Source organism: Drosophila suzukii, chromosome 3 (genome assembly GCF_043229965.1).
Source record: "Drosophila suzukii chromosome 3, CBGP_Dsuzu_IsoJpt1.0, whole genome shotgun sequence".
In the NCBI taxonomy this organism is placed as follows: domain Eukaryota; kingdom Metazoa; phylum Arthropoda; class Insecta; order Diptera; family Drosophilidae; genus Drosophila; species Drosophila suzukii.
In genome coordinates this window covers 12,955,060-12,978,165 of record NC_092082.1, presented here as the reverse complement: position 1 = coordinate 12,978,165, position 23,106 = coordinate 12,955,060, and the positions used below count along the sequence as shown (strand labels likewise).

Below are 23,106 nucleotides of genomic sequence, written 5' to 3'. Positions count from 1 at the left end.
ATTTTTTTGCAATTTTTGTTTTTGTAATTTGTTTCTTTAACTCGTCGGAACAACAATTCTAAGCTTAAACTTCAACTCTCGTGCGCGTTTATCCTTGGAAAAATGGCCATAAAACTAGGAAATCAAAAAATTATTAAATAAAACTTGCCTAGGTGCAAATGAGTGGGATAGCGTATTGGGAACTAGGAGGTGAACGGGGTTCCGGTTCGGGCTAAGTGGGAGGATAATCCTCGCCAGGATTGCTATCTGTCCATCAGTATGCTCTCTCTTTTTCTCTAATCCTCTCTAGCTGGCATCGGCGCGGAAGAGGAAACGACGCTTTCGGGCATCCATCTTGAGTTTCCGGACTTCCGGTTGGGCCTCAGTTTCCGGAAGCGTTTCCGTTTCCGTTTCTACCTTGCTCACAGTTACAGGCAGTGTTTGCACCTTGGACATGGCGGGTTCGGCGGCGGAGATGCGCTTGTAGATGGGCAGGATGGGCTCCTCCTCCTGCTCGACAGTCGAATCCTTCTCCTCCGTTGGCTGGGCCTCCTGCGGCTCCTGCTGCTCTGGATTGCTCTGAACCAGGGTCATGGGCGCCGCCGCTCCTGGGGTAAGTATCAGCTCCATGGGAGCCATCTGATCCTTCTTGGGCGTCTGATCTAGGCGCTCTTTAACCAGCTCCACGATGTCATCGATGCTGATCGAGGGCATGTAGGAGGCAGTGACTAGACTTCCTTGATCCTGAGCATCGTCCTGGGAAGGAGTCTCCTCGGGATTGGATACCACTTCAGCCTCGGATTCTTGGACCATCTCAGGAACAGTCTCTTTGATTTCCTCTGGAGCGGTCTCCTTGACTTCCTCGGGAATACTTTCTTTCATCTCCTCAGGAGAAGTTTCTTGGGCAGAAGATTCCTGGATAGTCTCGTTAGTTTCCTCCTTGACTTCTTCGGGAGCACTTTCTTTGATCTCCTCGGAAACAGCTTCCATAACCTCCTCGGGAGCAGTTAGCTTCGCATCCTCTGATTCCTCAGAGATAGCAGAAACAGGCTGGATATGGAGGGGAATCACTTTAACTGGAATCTGATAGTCCATGGGCATATGCTGCACCTGCTTGATATTGATGATGGGAGAGTCCTGCATCATCTGGGGCTTCTGGGTCTTCTTAACCTCAGTTTCCTCCAAAAGTTGTTCCTCGACGGAAGCATTCTTGTCCACAATTTCGGGTTCTGGCAGTTTGGCCTCCTCAATGGATACATCTGCATTCTCGACTGGTGAAGAACTCTCTGCCATGTCAGTCTCTGGTTTCTCTTCGTTCTTCTTCAGGGTATTCAGGAAGTCGGTGATCAGTTGCTCTGCCTCGGCGGCCATCACAGGATCCACGGGCTTGAAGCCACCCAGCGACTCCTGAGCCTCTCCATCATGGTTGTTATCCAGAATCTCCTCCACCAGAGGACTATGCTGCTCCATTTCGGGAGTGGCTGGCATGCTCTCGGGTGCATCGGCTGGCTTGGCTGCTTCAAGGGTCTCGAGATTCAGGGGTTCCTCTTGGGAGTTGCTGGTTTCCATTATGGCTGGATCCGACTTAATTTCTTCGGGCATAGCTTCATGGATCTCCTCCACCTTGGCTGGAACCTCTGGCTCTTCTTCAGCTTGAACTTCCTCCTGGGGCTTTACTTCTTCCTCTTGCTTGATGGGTTCTTCTGGCTTGATCTCTTCTTCTGGTTTGATCTCTTCTTCTGGTTTGATCTCTTCTTCTGGTTTGATCTCTTCTTCAGGTTTGATCTCTACTTGTGATTTGATCTCTTCTTCTGGTTTAATCTCTTCTTCTGGCTTGATCTCTTCATCTGACTTAATCACTTCTTCAGGCTTTATCTCTTCTTCTGGTTTAACCTCTTCTTCTGTTTTGAGCTCCTCTTCTGCTTTGACCTCTTCTGGTTTGACCTCTTCATTGATCTTAGTTTCCTCCTGCTCTTCAGGAATCTTCTCGTTTTCCAAAGGCTTGGTTTCATCTAGACGTTCCACTATGACAGCAGGAATCTCTTCGATGGCTTCGATGGGCCTGACATCATCGATCTTGGTATCCATATCAACTTTTGTGGGTTCCACTTCCTCAACTACAGGCTCTGGTTGAACAAAAGTCACAGCCTGCTCGGAAGCCTGGACCTCTGGTTCCTGAATCTCCACGGGAATCACCTCGGGTTCCGCAAACATGGTCTGCAGTTTCAGTGTAGGTTGGGGCTCGCTAAGTTGGATCACAGGTTCTGTGACAGCTGGTTCACTTTCCATCACTTCCTCCACGGGTTTGACGGTAGTTGGTTTATTGAAGATAGCCGGACGTTTGCGGATTCCATTGAAGATATCGTTACGCAAGGGTGGGGCAGCAATTGCTGGTTTCAATCCCTGGGGCCTTTCCTTGTTGGGTCTCAGGGAGAATCGGTGTGGCTTCGCAGGCTTGGACTCCATTTCGATGGCAGCAACTGGTTCGGGAACAGCATCCACCACGGGTGCAGCCGTCACTGGAACTGGAACTGAAACCTTCCTGTGAGGTTGGGGCTTCCTCCGGTTGGGTTTGGGCTTCTGCACCTTGACTGGCTTCACGGGCTTGACTGGCTCAACCTCGGGCTCTGCAGGAACCTCCGGCTCTGCCTCAACTGGCTTGGATTCCATCTCCTCTTCCTCCTCCGGCTGCTCACTCTCCACTGGAGTGGGTTTGCTTTCCTCCTCTGCTGGAGCACTTCCGAAGTTGCCATTGAGTTCATAGTACCTAGAGCTATCCTGGCACTCGATGGTCATGTCCTCGCGACGCATGCAGGTAAAGGATTCCTGGTAGAGAAAAAGATTTCATAAAGTTTCAAAAGAAGAGGGATAATTTAAGGACGCCCACCTGACTGAAGATCGTCTCCTCGGGGCAGATGAAGCTCCAGCGGAAGGTGTTTTCCCGACCATCGGCATAGGTGACTGGCAAGCACACGTGGAAGATCTGGCAATCGTTCTCCACATCCGCGTAGTAACCATAGGTCTTGTTCGCACACGAAAAGTTATCCGTGATGTCCGACCGGATGGAGGTGGCATTGCTGGGCAGGGTGAGGGTTCCCAGGGAGGCTGGTTCCGCCGGAGATGATTCGTCCTCCGTTTCAGTCTGTTCTGGCATTTCCACCTCAACTGGTTCCTCACGGATCGCCGGCGCTTTTCTCTTCTATTAGAATATTTAAAAAGTGAGAAAATAAGAATATCGAAATAAAAATGTTTTTAAAATTTAAGGACTATCTCATCATCAATTTTTAGATTTTTTATACCTGTGGTATCTTAAAAGTATATGTAGTACATATATATTCTAAAATATGTTTCCTAATTGATAGAAATAACTTTATGAACAAATATATCCTATCATCTATCCTAACTTTATTTTCCGTGTACGATTAGCCAGCTGTACGATCCATTCAGCTAACGAGGTACGTGATGAGCATGGATAATCCCATATATCCAGCACGTGACTTTGCGATCGCCTAGGCACCCGAAAAATTTCACTTGTGTTCTAGTTTCCGTCTACGCGTCGGCAAGTGAAAATTAAATCGAATCGACTGGAATCGAGTTAATTCGATTCAATTCGAAATGAAACGAAGACCCTTAGCCAAGCCCACTGTGCACTTCGCACCTGTGGCCGCCCTTTTATGGGCCGCACTGCAATTGAAGTCACTTTCGAATGGAACGTTGAAATATTATCACATAATATTTTAGCCATATGGATTTGTTATTAATTTATTATTTTGGGCGCTGCATTTCAATGAGTTTTTGGGGGGGTGAAAACTTTCATTCGTTCAGAGACCTTTCCCCAAAAATGGGTCCCCCAATGAGTAATGCAGATCTAAAGACCCTGGTATTAGCAATTCTTGGAACCCATTCTCAGTGATTTCGCTTGGCGAATTCTTGCCGGCTTCTACCTGTCATTTAGCCACCTGCACAGGTGCCTATAAATACCTTAGACCAACTCTTGGAGTCTTGGCCGTTAAAAAAGGCTAAACGCTTGGCATACCAAATAAGCCAGGCCAAAAGATGTAGGAGAGGTATGTATGTAGGAACTTATATTCATTTATGCAAATGCAAGTCCAGGTTGTGTCCCATTAAAATTTCATCGTATGGCTCGGCGGGCCGGCAAACATTTCATTAACAGTTTCCCATTTCCGTTAAGGCGAACGGAAGTGGTCTTTGGTGGTCAAGCTGTCTGCTGGATATATCGGATATACAGCCGACTACTGGACTTTAACACTCACCTGATGGGCGGTCAGGGGTCCTGCGCTGCAGGTGGCCGTCAGTATGAGCAGCAAACACACGCTTTTCCACATTTTCACACACAGATTGTTCAGTTGTGGGCACTATATATCACTCGGGGCACTTATTTGAAGTACGCACTATAATCCGTTGAGGGGTTTTTTGGGTAGTTTTAGATGAGGGTGGGAGCTGCTTTTAATCCAATTCGATATCCAGGCTTTTATCAGGTAAGACCAATGCTTGCACTCGCACTGCGGGCTCTTTGCACACCTGTGAGGCACCGTTGGCTGGAAAATACTAACTGCCACCGACCACCGAACCGCCCAATTTATATATTCTTCGCGTTGATTTATTAAGAATGCAAAAAGGCAGAGAAACCAAAGAGTCACGCACACACAGAGAGGCCCCGAAGAAAGGTGGGTAGGTGGGTACTACGTACTGTGTGGGTACAGTAACAACTCAATTACAATCGCACACCATCACCAAGTGGAACCCTCTTCTTCTCCGCAGACGTGACATTGCGTATACGCACTGTGTGTTGGTGTGGGTTTGCGGTAAGTTTGGCGCGCATGCGCTTAAAGTGTGCCGACGTTTGTGGAACCCATAGTGTGTGGAACCTGAGTCCGACAGCCAGCTGACAACGAAGAAGAGCGGGAAGAAAGAGGATGGTCATGGCCATGATCTTCTGGAGATTTGCTGTTCCTCAAGTTTGAGGTCTGAAATAAATATAAAATATTATTCCGTGTTCGAAATATTTGATCATTTCATTGATTTTAATATATCTGCATAAAACCGTCTTGATTTATTATTTTATAATTATCTCCAGACATGAGGATCAATTTGGTGGGGCTAATAATACAATATATAAATTAAATATAGGAAAGATTAATAATGGAAAAAAATATTTATAAATATTTTACTATTATAGTTTTTTTGTATTTCTCAATAACAGATTATTTTAAAAAAGAATTCCTCAAGAAATAAAAAGCCCCAGCGCTAGATAAAATTTGTCTAACTCATAACTATTTTAAAGAGTATTATTAATAGGATGTTCTCATTATAGTTTTAATGATTCCATTTCAAGCCCACGTTTATTATAAAGATTCCCCTCTTTTTAAGAAAAATCCCTCATTTGTTCATTAGATCATCATAGACAGTCAAGAATCCTCCAGTTCCGGCAGCAAAGAAGTTCCAGAGAACCCAGTTAGTCGGGTGACAATGGTTTATTACCGAGAAATTGTTTATCCATTAGGGGGCTCCAGCAATGGCAGATGGGTGACGAAGACACGAGTCCACAGAGCAGATTACATTCGAAAGATTGCCCCGCAGACGACGTGAGATTGCAATTTTATGGTGTGAGTATATGGCATATAGCATGATTCTTCTAGAGATGGGACAGCAAAAATTCGATAGGGTTCATTGGCTTGGCCCTGGGCGCTCTATGTGGAAGGATTATGCAACAAACGAAATATCATCATGCAGTGGCTTTCACACACCCAAAAAAATTTTGAAAAAACAGACCGAAAAAAACAAAAATAAACCCCATCCGAAACTCCCAAAACGAGCGAAGCCTATAAAGGCGCATTAGCAATTTAGAATGGTGTGCTACCATTTCGCATGCGAACGAAGCAAACGAAGTCCACGTATTTTTGTTGGTGCCGTATTACGCGACAATTATGAATTTCTAATTTCATGTTTAGTGCGCCAACCCCCTCCTCTCCCCGAGTTCTATTAAACTCACGTACACCTCGGCTCAAAAAAGCGAAAGCTGCAGAGGCCAATGGCATCGTAAATAGCTATAAAGCAGTAATAATTATGGTATTTCTTATTAATTATGTATTGACTGGCGCTAGTTAGTTGCCATGGCTGTACTACTCGTACAACTTTAGGTCGGCTGATCAAAGTTGCTCTTTTTTTGACTATCTGATGTTGTTCATCTTGTAAGTGAGCTGAGAGCTCCTGGCATAATAATGAGACTGAGTAGATACTTGGGTTCTGGGAGACTTTTTTCCAGAGGTGTCTTTCTAAAAAAATATCAGTAAACAAATTTTAAGAATATACCATTACTTTTATAAACAGGAGATATTGCATCTTTTATAAATGCTAGTATGGGAAATACTATCTCATGACTTGTTCAATTGGCAAGTTATCTTCATTTTGAATTCATAAGATCTAAGAAAAAAGGCTGTTAAACAATTACTTCTAGTTTTCATTGAAGAAATCATTTATTTTTCCTTAAGAACTTTATTAAATCTATTGATTTATAACAAAGGGAATAATTTGTTTCAATAAGTCATGTTGGTTTTTATAATATAATATAAATTTCTAGAAATTATGTAAGGAATACCTATTGTGAACGACCTTCCTTGAGACCTAGTAAATTAATTTTTGTATATTTCGTTTTAAAAACAATTAAATAGATAAAGCGATTCTCTTTATAAAACGCCTTTACGACGGCCTTTAGTCAAACTCCTTAAGCACGATCATTCACATGCCTTCATGCACTTTATCGCACTTGGCAACAAAGTAACTCGAAATGCAGTTTGCATGAAGTGTTTGCCAGTAAAAGAAGTCATAAAGGGCCCAAACCAAAAGCGAATCGTGCTAAGATAAGCCAGTTGACAACAAGTCGATGTGTTGAGGTTGAGGCTGATATTCTACGTCCAAGCAAAAAGCAGAATCATGACTGGAATTATTAAAAATAAAATTATTAATAGACAGGAGGCGGGTAGCGACTTCGCTTAAATGGGGTATTATTTAAAAATCACCTGAAAAAATGCAGAAGCGAAATTACTTCTGTGACTTTTTCTTTTTGGACTTTTGGACTTTTCTGCCTTGATTATAATGCAGCGAAAAAACACATGTAACTTTCTAAAATGCAAATTGCAGTGCAATGGAAAATCATGAGTGCTTTTCAATTTCAGAAGCAACAGAAATTAAACACGTGGGCGTTGGAATTGATATGTGGAATCGACCCTTCATTTTCTGCCACTGATCACTGAGTCGCGTGCACGCTGCGTATACGTGATGTGGCGATGGGCAATGGGCGATGCAGGTCCACTTTCTAGCGGCTGTTAAATTAATTAAGTTTCCATCAAATGCCCGAGTTGACAGTTCACCTGACAGCTGCACGTCCTCGCCTGTCACTTAGTGGAGCATTCCGCGGAACGCGCTTAGAAATTATCCAAAAAACCGTATTGCCAAATCTCCTGACCCACGCCCACTTCCACTGACACTTCCTTTTGGCCAAAATCCATTGATACTATTTATGATTTTTCGCAAACACTGCACGTTGCTCACCGTTATTCCACCCGAACCCAATCCCCATTGAGCAAACATTGGGCGCATCGAGAATTTCAATTTATTGTTTTAGCGATTTTGGTTTTTTTTTTTGGCAACATATCGAGAACAGATCGTATCTGCATGATATATGGCCAGGAGCCACACCTACCAGACATCCAGATCGACACCACCGCCCACTTTAAACATAATCCAAAGTCCGAATATGCACTGAAAAAAAAGGAAGTTCATTGGGATTTGTGATACAATATAATATCATTAGATAATTAGATATTATTACATTTTCATTTTTAAATATTAAAAAAACATGAACTCCAAATGGTTTCAATATTCTTGCTCATGTATCTGATTGCAGACATCTTGAAACAAAGAATTTTTATGATCCAAAATTTGTTTTATTTTAATACAAAATACTTATTATAAGAAATATAGGCATATTATTATTTAAGGATCTGATAATATAAAGCTAACTATTATCTGTTTTTCTTTCTGTGCAGAGAGGTAGTTTAGAAAGTGCTGAAAACTAAACTATTTCTGTTTCTCTTATGATCAATTATGTGGCACACGTTTGCAGACACCTTCGGTTCCAGTTCCAATCCATTCCAATCCAATCCAATCCCCATCCAATCCCCATTCCATCCAATCTGATCCAATCCGAGCTGGAACTTGGACTTGCTCCCACGCATTGGGCCAAGTCAATTGAATTTTTATGGCCAATTTCATTGATTTTAATTTTGCTAATGATAAGCATTTCTTTGCACGAAACTCCCACTTGATAACGAGCGTGTTGCGGCATGTCAATTTGCTTTTCCTCACGCTGCATTTTAATGGCCAGAGGTTTTCTTTCAATTAATTTAAACAAGGTCAATATCAAAACGTGTCAGAATGCGTGTGAAGCTGATTAGATGTAATTTGACTTTCTTTTCGCCCCCTGAACTTTATACATTCAAATATATGCAAAGAGTTTGGTTTTTTTCCTTTCTGCAGACATTTAAATCAGCAATATTCCTCAGTTCAGCCAGACGTACAGTCAGATTTATTAGCCATAAATTCGGCGCTCGACTTGTCAGACGTTTGTCAAACACAAATTTAATGGCTTATTACAAACATTTTGCGAATATCATTTGGTATTCCGATCGCGAACTGCGCATGCGCAAATTGCTTGGGCCCTCGGCGACACCCCAAAAAAAACTAATGGGCCCCCGAGACGCGACTATTTTGGGCGTACGTCGCCCCCTATTTGGTATTACGGAGCAGTAGCTCCCAGAATTGGGCCACGGAATTTAGAATCAAATGCACGGGCCAGCAGGTGAAACTTCTTTTGGAATTTCAGCGAGAACTGACCGCATTCTGATTGGGGGAACCCAATATGGTTGATCTTACCTTAGAGGGTAAACAGGAAATGACGGGCCAATTCTGAGTGGAAATTTTTCAGAATAATTGTGGACGAAAATTTATACATTTCATATTGCAGGGTTATAAAGGTTGAAACTATTATATTTTTAGAACTATTTTAAACAACACATTTATTCATGAATTCAATAACATATCTTCAACAATTTGTGCATGTTCTATTAATACCCAAAAATCGTATTTAAAAATTCCATTCCATGTTTTTCACCCAAAAGTGGCGATTATTTTGATCACAAAAATGCAAGTTCTGGTCTCGATATAAAGTGTGATACCTCGTTGAACTCGTAATTTAATTTCCATACCAAGCTAAAAATGTTTTTTTTCACAAATTTTTTGCAAAAAAAGTGATGTTACCCCTTTTAAAAAATCAAAAAATTGACTAAATTTCGATTTCTTTTATATCACCCAAAAGTTGATGGAGATCATTTGGTTATCTTATCAGATGTTTAAATCACTAGGATAATCGTTTTTATGCAGCATTTAAGCCAAGTTATGGCTAAAAACCCTAAGAAATACGCATATTTTAGCATAAATACAGATATCCCCGTCATTCTCCAATAAAAATGCGTATATCAAATTTGTTTTCTTTAATAAGGCATCATATAACATACGAATACAATAAATAATTTGCATAAATAACTTAAGCCTAGTTTGTTTCTTCGCGGCGAATGTATCCAAAACAGTTCTTCGATTTCTCATTAAAGGTAAATTTTAAAATTTAGTTTTTTATATTTAAGGCATTTTACTAACGGGGCTAAGGGTTACAACTAAAATTGGTTTACTGGCATTTCATTTCATTGTGCTAAAATTAATTTTGCTCTAGGACCTTAGGGATTATTTAATAATCAGCATCGTAGTACGAAGGTAAATCAAATAAATACAATAAATAATGTCTCCATTGGAGGTCAGTTCGGGTTACTGCCACTGGTTGCGATAGGCGAGATAGTGGGGATCCTGGAACTGCGATTGCTGCTGCTGGGGCTGGCGGACCTGGTAGCTGTCCGTGGAGGAGTCCACGTCCTCGACCGAGGGATCCGTCTGCAGGGACCGCTTCCAATAGCTTCCCGGCTCGCTCCAATCTTCCCCATGGTCCTCGTAATGGTGCTGATGGTGGGCATGTTCAACGTATACAACCTAGTTAGAAAATATGCAAAACGTGTGCCGTGAAGTGAGAAACACCAGAGGAAGTACCAAAGAGGCCCAAGAGTGTGAGTGGTTCTGTTTTTTGTAACTGTATCTGGGTGTATCTGAGTTTTGTGTGTCTGTCTGTCTTTCTGGCAGGACCCTTCGGTTTATCGGTTTATCCGCCCAAAACTCGTACTTACACAGTGTGAAGGAAAAGACTTTGGAAACGAACTCTAAGATCTGTTTAAGATTTTGGGTCTTAAAGCGTATATGTATATACTGTTATTAGTGAACACATTGGTTGGGTTTTTGTTTTGTTTTTCTTTTTTCATTATTATTAGATGTTGTACGTTCCGAAAACGTTTGTGAGCTGTCCAAAATTTTACCATATCTGAAACCAAAAAGGTCTGAATTTGTTAGCATACGGCACATTTTGGAGGCGTTAGGTGGTTTGGAACTCTGGTGTTTTCAAGCTTGAAGATGTTCTGGAGCTGGTCCCCAAAAACAGTTAGAGAAGTTAGAGCGCTCGGGTGTTTTGGAAGGTATCAACGCATTTTACAATCTTTATATACATCTTGTGTGGAAGAGATAGAGAGTCGAGAGGCAGGGGCGGGTGGATAGAGATTAGCAGAGGTACACAGAAAAATAGATGATCTTCATAGGATTGAGTTGAATTTAGGCAGCAAAATTAATAGATGATAGAAAGAAATCTTAGTTTTTATAATATATACAAAAATATAAATATGTAATTGATATTACTTCAATGCTTTAAAAATTTATCTTTGGTTGGTAATAAATAGATAAAAATAAAACAGATCCTATAAAAAAAATGAACTAAATTTTAAGATATACAAAGGAATATTTTTCTGTGTACATATAAAAGTGAGAGCTGCGCTTTTTAGTTGGTCAACAAAAAGCGTCAATAACAAACCTTGGCCAATAAAAATTGTTGTTCACTTATGACTAGTGTAAGGCATTCTTATCAGAACTGAAAGAGTGCAGAAAATCCATTAGAGTCGGGAGAACCTTGGTCTATCAACCTGAACAGATGTTCGTGTGTGTCGGTACGTTAAAAACGGGTTAAATGCCCGGGAACAAACTCACAGGATCTGGGACCCGATCTCAACTCACCTTAGAGGGCGGACTGCCCCGTTTTACATCGATCCAGAATCGGGCTATATTGATCAGCAGACCGATTAGGGCTATGGCAAAGAACTTGACCTGCAGATGGGCGCCCAGAATCTTCAGCAGCAGTTCGATTTTGGCTTTCAAGAAGCTGCCAATCATTATGAACTTGGCGATGGCCTTCTTCTTCTTCTTCTTCTTGCCACGGGTCACTATATGTTTTTTTTTAGTAATAGATGATTAAGGGGGAATTTGGTGGTATTAGTATGGTTTTGTTCTCATTTGTTCGAACTTACTTGGCTAAATGGAACAAAAAACTCAAATAATATGTAATTCTTCGCTTGGGAGGGTGGTGTTTGTTAGTATGAACTGCAGTGCGCGTTAGGTGCGGTAACGATAACGAAACGGCATTCAAAAGCAAGCAAAAAGCAGGCAATAAACTTATAAGTTAAACAACAGACGTATAAATTAAACCATACTTAACCTGGAATATTTTACAAAACGTTACAAAACTCCTAATAATTTTTTATAAGGTATAATAGAAAGCTTTAAGTCATCTTTAAATCTGGCGCTTTACTGAGGTAGTCAAGCAGCGACATCTACACAGCTAACTGTGTAAAGTAACCTTCCTACCTGTGCCGCACAGATGGCGCCACTGTGTTTTCATAAAAATTGATCAATTTATAAAATTTAGTATGGACACAAACCATATTTTAAAATTTCTCAGAAATTAAAAGAATCAAGCGTTGCCACTGGCAATTTATAAAAATCAAGTGTTGCCAGACCGAAAAAATGCTGTCTTATCTTAAGGGGAAATGATGAGCAGGGAAGAGATCGGTGAAAGAGATGGTAGGAGTTGTGAAGAAAGTGGTGAGGGGTTGTTTTCAGAATGGGGGTCAAAGAGAAAGTCGAGGTTGGTGTTACCAGATTAGGAAAAATATGACTCATGTTCATGAAGAGCAAGAACACATGGCGCCTTGATCAAAAAATATGGCATTTTTGGGCTTGATAAAAGTGTAGGATCACAAAAGAACGGGAATGGATAATATAAAAAATAGGAGAAAAGAAGGTCGCAAAAATTTTAAAAAGATAATTTGAAATAGTTAAGGACACATAATTAATCGACACGCAATTAAGTTCTTCATCTAGTTTTAGCTTCCTGGGAAAATACTGTTACAAATCATAATTATATTGATATTTTCATGATGCCTCAAAGCATTTCAAACATATTTTCGGACAAGTTGGGATCACCGAAAGAGATCTGTGTTTTGATAACCCAAAAAAACTGGAAACTTAGACATAAAAGTAACTTAAATAATAATATCACATTTCTTAACAATATTGACACCACCACCATTAATTTTTATAACTTTGTAAATAAACCAAGCCTTAAAATTCAGAAATTTTTCGGTAAATTAGGAAAATTCTATTAAAAATCATAATCATTGTGATATTTTTATGATGCCTTTAGACACTTAAAACATTATTTCGGCAAAGTTGGGTTCACCGAAAAAGATCTGTATTTAAGTTACCCTAAAAAACTGAAAACTTAGAAATAGAAGGCACTAAGTTGTGCTTGGAAAAAAGGTGCGCAAAAGTCATGTAAAACCACACGCAGCAAACAACACACACCTCCGTTACTTCTACCATAATTAAGTGGGTTCCTGTGCTTGCGTTTTCCCCCGCCGACGCCCGAGAAGACATCATCCGCATCCGCCAGTTCGTCGAGGAGTCCCAGTCCCAGACTCAGGTCGCTCGGCTCGTGCTCCACCACCGACGTTGACCCGTGTTGACCCTTGCGCTTCTGCTTCCGCTTGCCCTTCATGCGGCGCTTGTGCTTCCGCTTCTTCATGGGCTTTCCCACTGACTCCTCGTTGTCATCGTGGTCATGGCTTACCACCGAGGATCCACTTTCGTGTCCCGAGTCGAACTCATGGTGCTCTGGTGCCGCCTGGACGACCACCAGGGTGGCGGGCTGCGTCTCCTGACCATGACCCTTCTTCTTGTTCTTCTTGCGCTTGCCGCCCTTCTTGTTCTTCTTTCGCTTACCACCCCCGGGTTTTTTCAGTGCACCCGCCGCATTTTCCTCAGCGTCCTCCAGCTCGATGAATTCCACACCTGAGTAAAGGGAAATTAAATATATTTTATAGGTGTATTAAAAAAGGAATATAAATTATATATAATTTTAAGGAACAACTCCACACAAATCAAAACATTTTATAGCAAATCGTAATTTTTAAGATACGATACTCAGCGATCCCTGATTTTTCTTACAAAACCAAATTGGATAATGCTTAAATCGAATTACGATGTTATGAAAACATTTCGTTACCATTATAGAAATCTTCTAGTAACTTAAATGTGATTACTAATATTTATTTAAAAGCCCTTAAACCTAAGAGATAAGGATGAAAATGATGAGACTGAAGGTAAGATACTCAAGATACAAAAAGATACACTATAGTAGTATTCTTTACTTTTTTTAAATAAATAATAATTATAAAATTTATTCTTAATGTTAATAGATACTATTTTTATGGATTTATAGATATGGATAATAGTTTTTTTTAGAGAAAACAAATAAATACCTGTTGAAGTGTTGTCCTCGGTGAGGACGGGGCTTTTGCCATCACTTTGAGGTTGCGCTGCGGGCGTACCACTGAAGACACTGGGTGCGTTTTCCTTTTCATTTTCACTCTCAGGTGCCGAGACCGCCTCATCCACATCCTCGTCTTCGGCGTCTCCGTCAGCCTCGGGCTCCTTATCCTGTTCCTGCTCCCCAGTGCTGTCCGAGTCGTCATCCTCCTCATCCTCATCCTCCTGGTCCTGGTCGTCGTCCTCGTCCTCGTCCTCCTCCTCCTTGTTGGCCTCTGCATCCTCGTCATCCGCGTTCTCCTCCTCCTCAGCGGCATTACTGGCATCATCCGCCGCATCCGCCTCGTCGTCGTCTTCGACACTATTTCCACTCTGATCGGTTTCACTATCATTATCATCTGCAGCTTTCGGCGTCTGCAAATACTCGTATTCGCGTCCCAGGAAGCTGCAGGTGATGGTGAAAAACAGTTGAAAACAGTAAAAATAGAAAAAACAGGAAGGAATGAAAACTCTGGCGAAAATGTGCATTCAACTCGTTTGGCCACACACTCACCCATCCATGGACTCGGCCAGGTATTTCTTCATATAATTCGTGCCAATTTCAATTTTCTTTAGTATCGTCGATGGCTTCTCTTTCACGGGCAACTCCGAAGTGCTGTAGCCGCGTCTCTCAATCGTAGCGTTCATCTGACGATCGGCCTCGACTGTCCAAAAAAAATAGAAAAATAAGTGGAAATACATTTAAGAAAAAAGAAAATGCTTTCGATTTTAATTGGTTTTTCATGTAAATGCCTAGCACTTTGGCAGTTTTTTAGGTGTTGCGTGTGCAATTTCCTACCAACTCCCCTAAAGTCATTGATTATCGCATGGCTGGTCTTTTGTCTTGATTCTCACCCACGAATAGCCGTTTGAACTTGAAGTTTAGCTTCGGGGGTCGGTGAAAATGCCAGCTTTTCTTTGCATAGTTTTTTGTATGCCCACATACGTGGGAAAAACTTTGTCAATAAAAATATTTCCCACTTGCAGATAGTAACAATTGAAAGTAAACTAAATACTTGAAGACATAAATATATTTATATTTTAATCCTTTAACTGTATGCCTTAACAATTGAATTATTTGATGAGAATATTTGTAACACATTAAGAACAAATTCAAATATATTCTGGCTTAATTTCTAGGTGCACAATAAATAATATAATTTAAATTCAAAGTACCTACTTTAGTCAAAAATATATTTAATATTCTGCTTGAACTTTAATGTCAATGGTTATATTTAGTTTGAATATTTTTAAAATTTTTTTTATTTAGCTCACCTTTTAGCTTCTGCCACTGGAGATGTAGTTCTCCATCCCAGGCGTCCAGTATCCGTCCAGATTGCTGACGAGCACAGGTCCAGGGCTCCGCTCGAATGGGGCACAAGGCCAGGTCCAGATATGGCGATACCTCTGCGGAGACACAGAGCATGGAGATCAGCGTAAATATGAAGCAAAACTGGACAAATATTTAATGGAAAACTGCCAACCAATTGGGCAAACTTGCGATTGACAGCCCCACTGACTTTCTGTCTGACTTTCCGGGCAAGCTCAGTGGGGATTTGTGGTCTAATTTGGCTAAAATGTCCAACATGGTCATGGCTTTAACTCGGCTATGGTCTATGGATGTGGCGATTTCCAGCCACTGCAAATATTTGAGTGAAAGCATATGTGACCAGTACCACTGGGCAATCATTTCAACACCTTGTGTGGTTTTTCTGGCCCGGTGGTGCTAACCACGCTGCACCACCGATGTGTGGTGCGTGCAAATGCATTTTGGCCCCCCTCTGGATACCCGATAACCCGGCTTGTTCACGGCGCGAGCCATGTTTTAGTTAACATCATAGATTGCCATCAATCAGCGATCGAGTGAAAATGCTCAGCGATTGCCGTCAATTAAAATTATTGCTGCCCGTCCATCTTAATCGCAATTTAATTCGAGCCCATTTAATTGGGAACACATTAATTTGTCTCGCTGACATAGACGCTAATGAAATCTTAAATGCTTTTACTTGAAATACGAAACCGAAAGTTATTCGAAGAGTTGGTATGATTTATGATTAAAATACTAAAACAAAAAGGTATGATATGATATTGTAACAAATTAAAGTGTTCGATATACTTTCTTATACAAAGTCTGGCGCTAAAATAGTTGTTAGTTCCCAGGCCTTATTTCTTTTTCCCACACTAATGACACGCAATTTCCATATTTTCGTACAAATTGAGCAATTACTTACACCACTACTTAAATTCATTAGTATTTGCTTAGGCCTTTTGTTGATTTAATTGCCATGTTGCAACATAAACAGAGTCGTGATAAGTGAAAATTTAATGTCTGTTCGTGTGGGATTTCTCATGTCGTTTGTTGTCTCTTTGTCACAATTTATTTGGCTCATTTCACTTTCAATGACACCGACACACGGACATCGCGTACTTTGACCCAAGGCTTTGCTAATATTTCCAAATTCAATGCCGCCGGGTGAAAGCCAGCAGGAGATGCCAAAAGGTACCAGCCTGTGAGAAATTGTTTACCTGAAACTCGTGGTGACATCCCACAGATAACATCCTGCTAAATTCGACCCACGCCGCAAAACAACCTAAAAACAACCGAAAAACAACTAGGAAAACCTGTGCCAGAATGCACTGAGCTAGGGAGCAGGGAGTGCCAAGGAGGCAGGGAAATCGACCACTGGGGATTTTCAAAGAAAGCCATATCGTGATGCACTTGCAGAAAATTTCACCGAAGGTCATTTTATATTAAAGCAAAAATTATTTGAGATATGCTCTCGAAATGTATGTCAACGAAAAAAAAATTATTTAATAAATATTTCATGGTTTTGTATTTTAAGAATTATAAACTAATTTAAACGATTTTATAAATTCACTTGTTTTAATATTAAACATCAATTTGTACTACAATTTTTAGGAACAGTTAAGTTTTATTATATTTTTTTTGTAATTTTAAAAATTAATAAAAACGGATTAAAAACTTTGGGTGCGTAAAGTTGCCAAGTGTCTTTTTTATAAAAGTCTAAATCATTAAAAAAAAAATAATCCAAAGTCAACTTTGAAAACCTGAACTTTATTTAATTTATTTTTTATGTTTTTATTTTTCTAAGTGTACTCCCCGGCGAGCATCTTCGATATTTGGCGGCTGTCTTCTTTTGGCGGGCAAATGTGGCACATTATTTTCAGCAGCTTGGGAGCTGCTTAGTAGCCATTCTGGCCAAGGCAGTTGCCTTTTGCCATTTGCCATTTGGACCGATGATTTCGCTGGTCTTTTCACTTTTCTTCACAGTTTCGTTGGCGCAGGGCGTATGGTAATTCCAATGGCAATGCCAATAGTCCCTGGCCCAGCTAATGTTCAATATCAAATGAACTTTCACTGCAGTTGAGGTTTATGCGTGGCTTACTTATAGTTATGGGTAATGGCAAATACTAGGCCTTGGTTTGATGATGGGTGACGAATTTACATATACCTGGGACATACTTATAAGTATTGAGCCCCGGCTCCAGCTGGCAACTGTAAACTGCTGCTGGACTACTGGCCATGTGGGCCAACTAGCCAACCAGCCAACTTGCTAACTTTCCGGCCATTTGGCTAATTTATTTCGCCTGAGGAGAGGCCATAACAGTAGCTCGTAAAATATTACCATAATCACTCGGAATTCTGAGTAATTTTGTTTGGCCAGATAAAGTTGTAAACATGAAATGTGGCTGCGGTGCATCGTGTGCGGCATTTGAAAGTGAATTGAATGATTCGGGGTTATATTTAAATGAAAACCAATTTCTTTTAGTATTTTTTGGAAACCATGCTTCATTTTTATGATATAAAAGTATAAAAGTGTAATGCTTAGGGCCTATTCATAGGTTTTCCTTTGGATTAGTTATAAAAAATAAATGTATTTGAAAGTGAAGGTTTAGTGAATAATTTTTAAATGAGCTTGCTTTGGAAATAAGCTCTAAATAATTAAATAATATTTATTTTGTAACCATTTTTGTAAGCATTTTTAATTTAAATAATATAAATAAGTTCTAAGAGAGTACTAGCTCCCTTTCCAGCTAATAAACCTAACAAAACTGTTCGTAAATACCTTTTAAAAAAATATTTAATTATTTTCCAAACTAGGCTTTAAAAAAAAATTGAAGTCATAAAATTGTTCTTTCTGTTTGAACTACAGCCAAACACTCTCCATTAAAATGCCATAAAAATCTTTTAGGCTAGCTAAATTAAATACAATGATCTAGTGGTTTCAGCATTTAAAACATCTCAGACTTCATTACAAAAGAATTTTACGGCCATTATAGAAATCGGACGGAACAATATGGCACTCTTAACCGTTAGCGTGCGACCCAGCAGACATATAGACATGTGAGCTCCGTCGAGCTTGAAACTTTAATAAACTTTCACTGGTTTCGATCTGGCGAAGAATTTGAATTGAAGACACCGCTGTCGACAAAGTCAGCCGCAGAGTTAAACACAAACTCAAGATCCAAACAAGACATGGCCGCCAACTACAACTTGAATAACAACCCCACACATGTTGTTTATTGATTAGAGCTCTACTTTGACTAGGCAAATCGATGGGTGCACCGGGAAAAAAGATAGCATAGATAGATATCCCTATCAACAAGATTCAATCATTTTTTTAAATTTTCCCCAGATATAAATATATATTTTAAAAACTTTCTATAGCTTAAGGCAAGCCTTGCCTTCAATTGATGATACAAGATAGGAGAATCTCATCTCTTGATGTCAAATATTTCATTATATATAGATTTAAAGTTCTAATGAAAGACTCTATGATTTACTTACAATTTTAATATTAAATGTCTTAAAATGGCTTTTTAGTTTCACCTAGAAATATTAGTTTCTCCTAGAAATATGAAGATACTTTAGGCCTTTCCATTCAGCGAGCAGATACACTTCAGGATCAGGTTTTGTTTTATTAAGTGAGAAGTATTCGGTGACCAATCAAGGAAATATTTCCACATTTTTCCCTGTGTGGCATTGCAACTGAAATTGTAATCCAAATCTCAATGCCTACGCAGAAACCCAGTGGCGACTCAAACCTGACAGATGGAGACGTAGTTACAGCTTCATGCCGCTCCAGTTTTGACCATCTTTTCAGCCGCGCATTTCGCTGCCAAACTGGGCAAGATGCCAATGCCAATGCCGATGGCAACACGATGCCACAAAAGCGGCAATTAAAAAATGAAATTAGATTTCATTCCAGTGAAGCAGCAGCACTTTTCATTTTTCTTCGCTTCGAACAAAAATGTCACCAATGTTGCTCCGTTTAGGAGCGATTTTAATTTAGCCATGGTTTCCAGTGGCATTGTTTGGTCAGTTTGCTCAGCTTGGTCAGTCAGACCCGTTCGGACCGGGCTTATTTAAATAGTAGGTGACTCGTCTTGGACACTCTCACATACAAATATGACGGTTATAACCCAATTACGAGAGTTTTTCAAGTTTGTCTGTTGTTTTTGCGCCTCGCTTGGCTTTTTGGTGTCGGCACAATTTGTACAAGCTCCCCGAAATGGAGACCCTGGTATTTTCCCCTGCTCCTCCATATATATTCATGGTTCCCTTTGGGTTGGCTCAACACCAACTGAATCCGACAGTATCGCCACTAAGACATCAACTTGTTTTTGGACGACTGTTTATCCATTCTTATTGTTTGCCTTGCCGTTGTTATTGTTACTTTTACAGGTGTTGCTCTTCGGGAGATGGGCCTAATGAATAATTTAGGGGCTTGGTGTGGATATTTCGTGAAGATCTTTGGGATGCATATATAGTATCTTGTCTCCAGTTGTTAGAAATTAAAAGAAAACAATATAAGTATTCATTTCTGTTATTTAGCTAAATTGATTACCAACGAATCAATCTTTATATAGAATACTAAGTATATTCATCATATACAAATTTCTACTTAGTAAAAACTCATTCATTTTAAAGGTTTTTAAAGGGAAAGTACTTCTTTCCTAAAAGTATTTACTATTTTTCTTGCTGTTAAGATAAAATTAGGTGCTTTATACAGTAAAATGGTATCTAAAAAATCATAGTCAGCTTGATTATACATTTTAAATGAGTGTGCAACATAATATACGACAGTAATAATTTCCAAAGTAAACATTATCAAGATCAACTAGCTAGATAATAACATTCCCCCACCCTATCCCTAATTTCCCCCACGTGACTTTCCTAATTAAATTTACTTATCTCAATTCAAGTGTATTTGATATTCGTTTAATCAGCGAGCAAAACGTTAATTCACGTTTCGCTGGCAGTTCTTTAATGACTCGACATTCAGCGCGGCCTATGTCTATCGTAACACCCAACCAGCCGCCCTTCTTTCAGTTCTGGTTTAGTTGGTTATGACCCATATTACATGCTCAGAAGCAGATCGAGACGCCAAGTGCCCTAAACGACAACGAGGTGTATTTCTTTCGGTAATGCCTTCTTGCACTTGTTGCCTTGGCTGCTTTGCTAATTGTTCGCCATGCACTCGAAGCTCTTTAACTTTTTTACTTTTTAAACAAAAACGCCGGCGGATGAAAAAGCAAAACAGCAGCGGCCAAGTAAAAAGTGTCGTACGCTCCATAACTTAACAGATCCAAAATGGTAAGAACATACGAGTACTCGCTTGCGAACTACTTTGTTATGCTGCATTGCCCATGGAAGTCACCAAGTGGCTGCACATAAAGAAAACTCTAATGAGGTTCTTTAAAATGTTGAGATTGTTTTTGTAAGATCTCAAAATAGTTATTCAAATATGACTTTTAAATAAATGATCTTGATAGCTTTTTCCCTTTTTTTAAACAAAGCCCTAATAATATTTCTAACATTTTATAATCACCATCATCTTTTAGTACTCTAAATATAATTACAATGTTTAACAAAGCACAAAACATATTTAATATATAATTGCATTGTTTAACATTATCGATTCAACATCATTATAAAATAATAGTTTGTAGATACTTTGATGAAAGTTGTTTACTAAAGGCATTATAAAGGCAAGTAAAGGGTACAACGTCAATTTAAATGTTCCTTTTATATTAAAAAAAAAATTAATATAAATTCTATGATACATTCTCAAATGTTTTAATTTTCAACAATAACTAAATTATAATATAGGTACTATATAATAGGTATGTTTCCACTTGATATACAGTAAGGTCTAACTTTAAATAGTTTTTTCAATCTCTATGAACTTGGTTTATTCTTATGTAGTTGAAACTTTGAAAATGATTAGATGAAACTGAAATATTTATGATTTTTTCTTCATGTAGTCAAGAGTTGTCTGGCCAAGATTAATGTGGCAGCTCCAACGGCTCTGACGGATCTGTGGCCACTCGAGAGGCTCATAAATCTTTTCCGATTCTTTGACGGAGGCAGTGACAGTGGCGACTTTCGTTTGGCGGCTGGCCGATTATATAATTGCCGAACACAGAAATCGCCACTCTCACAGGTAGCTTAATGAACCAAAATTTCACTGCAATAAAAGTATTTTACTTAAGGCCTTTGTTTATGTTTTGTTTCTTTGTCTGCTTGGTCATTGCTCGTTATATTACAAACGAAAAAAAAATACAGAGAAATTTTCGGGAGCTGCGAGAGAGTCTTAAAGTCAACTCATTTGATTGAAGAGCTGGAGCTGTCTTACCATTTAATCGTCGGCCAACAGGTGCTGTATTTAAAGCCAGTTGATTTGAATGGCGGGATGGCAAACTCCAGGCCTTGGCCAAGGAAATCTGCGTTGGCAGGAGCAGACAGATCAGGCCTGCTATAATGGTTGGCTGCCAGTCCATTTTGCAGATGGTATAGGCCTCCTTCTCTCTCGTTATCTTCGATACGGATATATAATATATCACACTAGCACCGTTAGAAGAAATCAGATGTCTCAAGAAACCAAAGTCAACAAACACTCGGACACAAACACTCTTGATTCATATACACTTATCGGCACGCAGAAGAACAACGGCGCTTTGTTCCATTTTTAAAGTCTATTTTCCAAAAAACCCGAATCGAAAAGCCGAACACGAATATGGTTATGGATATGGATATAATAGTATCTGGTGGATGCACTGGCTCTTCAACGATCTGCTCACGACCAAGTTCAAGGTAAGATTAAGCCATGACGCGCATACGTAAGAAGTTTTATACCAAAGCGCGACTTAAGAGAGTGCGATGTGAAAGCGCTCATGGCGTGGCTCTTTGGAAAGTTGGCAGCCGAGGTGGCCAAAAGAGAGCCCACCGCTTGGTTACCTGGTTACCTTACCTACCTGGCTATCTGGCTATTGACTTGTTGGATTTTAGCAAATTTGCGGCATGCACTGAACAAACGGATCAATTAAGCTGTCCGCTATGCGCATTTCGAGCGTCACCAGAGTCTGCCAAATGGGTAAGGGGGGAATTCTCTGGGGGATTCGTTACACGGGGTCATATGTGAACCAACGAACTTTGACTTTGACGCACGCAGGGAGCTATTCTACAGGTATGCTGCCGGCCTGTTGAGCCAAAAAACAAAAGCTTTGGTTTCAGTTCACTTTAAACAAAAGAGTCACATTTCATTAAGGTATTGTTTGATGGGTGTTTATTGTAAGCTAAGCTAATAAAATCCTATAAATTGAATAGCAATATTAAGCCTTTTCTTAGAAGAATAGAAAATAAAACGATTGTTTAGTAACTAACAGAAAATGAATTTAATTGATTAGAGGCCAGTGGTCCAAAAAGCAACTTAAATACAATTACCGTTTTAAATAATGAATCAAAGTAATGAATATACATTAAAAAAAATTAAAAAAAATATTTAGTTTGTTATAGTATATATACCATTTTTAAGAAAATGGAAAAATTTAAAATGGTGTAGTTGACAGAATTAAACTTAATATAATTTAATATATATTACATTAATTATATGTAACATGCAAAGTGCTTTTAATAGTACTTATTAAATTCACTATTAAGAAAGATCTTAACTAACAAAAAAAGAACACATACAATCCTCTATCCGAGCTCTATTAAATCAATAGCCAAATTTTGAGTAAAAGACGACTGAATAATCTTCATCAATCATCAATGAATGCCATGAATAACCCACAAGTTGAACTCCTCTTTTCACTGCCACTTCTGCCACATGAACTCCTAGATATCATTGGAAAGTCATTCGTGAGATGCTAATCCTTTGGCGAAATGCTTGTATGGCAGATGCAAATCCTGTACTGGGTCAAAAAGGTGCCTGTTCCATGGAAATTTTCCTC

The 23,106-nt window shown here is 39.6% G+C and overlaps 4 protein-coding genes across 9 annotated transcripts in view; 2 read left to right on the top strand and 2 right to left on the bottom strand.

Annotated features, from left to right (window-relative positions):
• Positions 1–23,106, top strand: part of LOC108007086 (stress-associated endoplasmic reticulum protein 2) — a 155,896-nt gene that overhangs the window by 39,708 nt on the left and 93,082 nt on the right. The gene's annotated exons all lie outside the window — the stretch shown is intronic.
• RpL28 (ribosomal protein L28) overlaps positions 1–23,106 on the top strand; it is a 384,986-nt gene that overhangs the window by 292,884 nt on the left and 68,996 nt on the right. The gene's annotated exons all lie outside the window — the stretch shown is intronic.
• Positions 188–4,541, bottom strand: LOC108007079 (neurofilament heavy polypeptide). Its single transcript, XM_070995328.1, has 4 exons — positions 4,254–4,541; positions 2,867–3,178; positions 1,932–2,805; positions 188–1,757 (listed from the first exon to the last, which is right to left on the bottom strand). Exons 1-4 carry the CDS (start codon positions 4,323–4,325, stop codon positions 286–288), a joined length of 2,730 nt encoding a protein of 909 aa, XP_070851429.1. The 5' UTR covers positions 4,326–4,541; the 3' UTR covers positions 188–285.
• Positions 9,537–21,961, bottom strand: LOC108007080 (cilia- and flagella-associated protein 251). Of its 3 annotated transcripts, none has more exons than XM_036816238.3 (7): positions 21,510–21,961; positions 15,124–15,255; positions 14,363–14,513; positions 13,803–14,254; positions 12,847–13,332; positions 11,221–11,426; positions 9,537–10,098 (listed from the first exon to the last, which is right to left on the bottom strand). In XM_036816238.3, the coding sequence occupies exons 1-7, from the start codon at positions 21,652–21,654 to the stop codon at positions 9,880–9,882; spliced, it is 1,791 nt and encodes a 596-aa protein (XP_036672133.3). In that variant the 5' UTR covers positions 21,655–21,961; the 3' UTR covers positions 9,537–9,879. The 3 variants fall into 3 exon arrangements, with proteins under 3 accessions (XP_036672133.3, XP_036672134.3, XP_036672135.3); XM_036816239.3 differs by having other exon boundaries at positions 9,537–10,068; XM_036816240.3 differs by lacking the exon at positions 9,537–10,098 and adding an exon at positions 10,325–10,480.

Excerpts from the sequence above, each read along its gene's own strand:
- LOC108007079 (XM_070995328.1), bottom strand. The coding sequence starts at position 4,325 with ATGTGGAAAAGCGTGTGTTTGCTGCTCATACTGACGGCCACCTGCAGC. Across the intron at positions 2,806-2,866 it reads AGGAGACGATCTTCAGTCAG|GAATCCTTTACCTGCATGCG; the intron begins GTGGGCGTCCTT and ends TTTCTCTACCAG. Across the intron at positions 1,758-1,931 it reads GCAGGAGGAAACTAAGATCA|CTGAAGAAGAGATCAAACCA; the intron begins ATGAAGAGGTCA and ends TAGAGATCAAAC.
- LOC108007080 (XM_036816238.3), bottom strand. The coding sequence starts at position 21,654 with ATGGACTGGCAGCCAACCATTATAGCAGGCCTGATCTGTCTGCTCCTG. Across the intron at positions 11,427-12,846 it reads TTATGGTAGAAGTAACGGAG|TGACCCGTGGCAAGAAGAAG; the intron begins GTGTGTGTTGTT and ends AAAAACATATAG. Across the intron at positions 10,099-11,220 it reads GGGGCAGTCCGCCCTCTAAG|GTTGTATACGTTGAACATGC; the intron begins GTGAGTTGAGAT and ends TTTTCTAACTAG.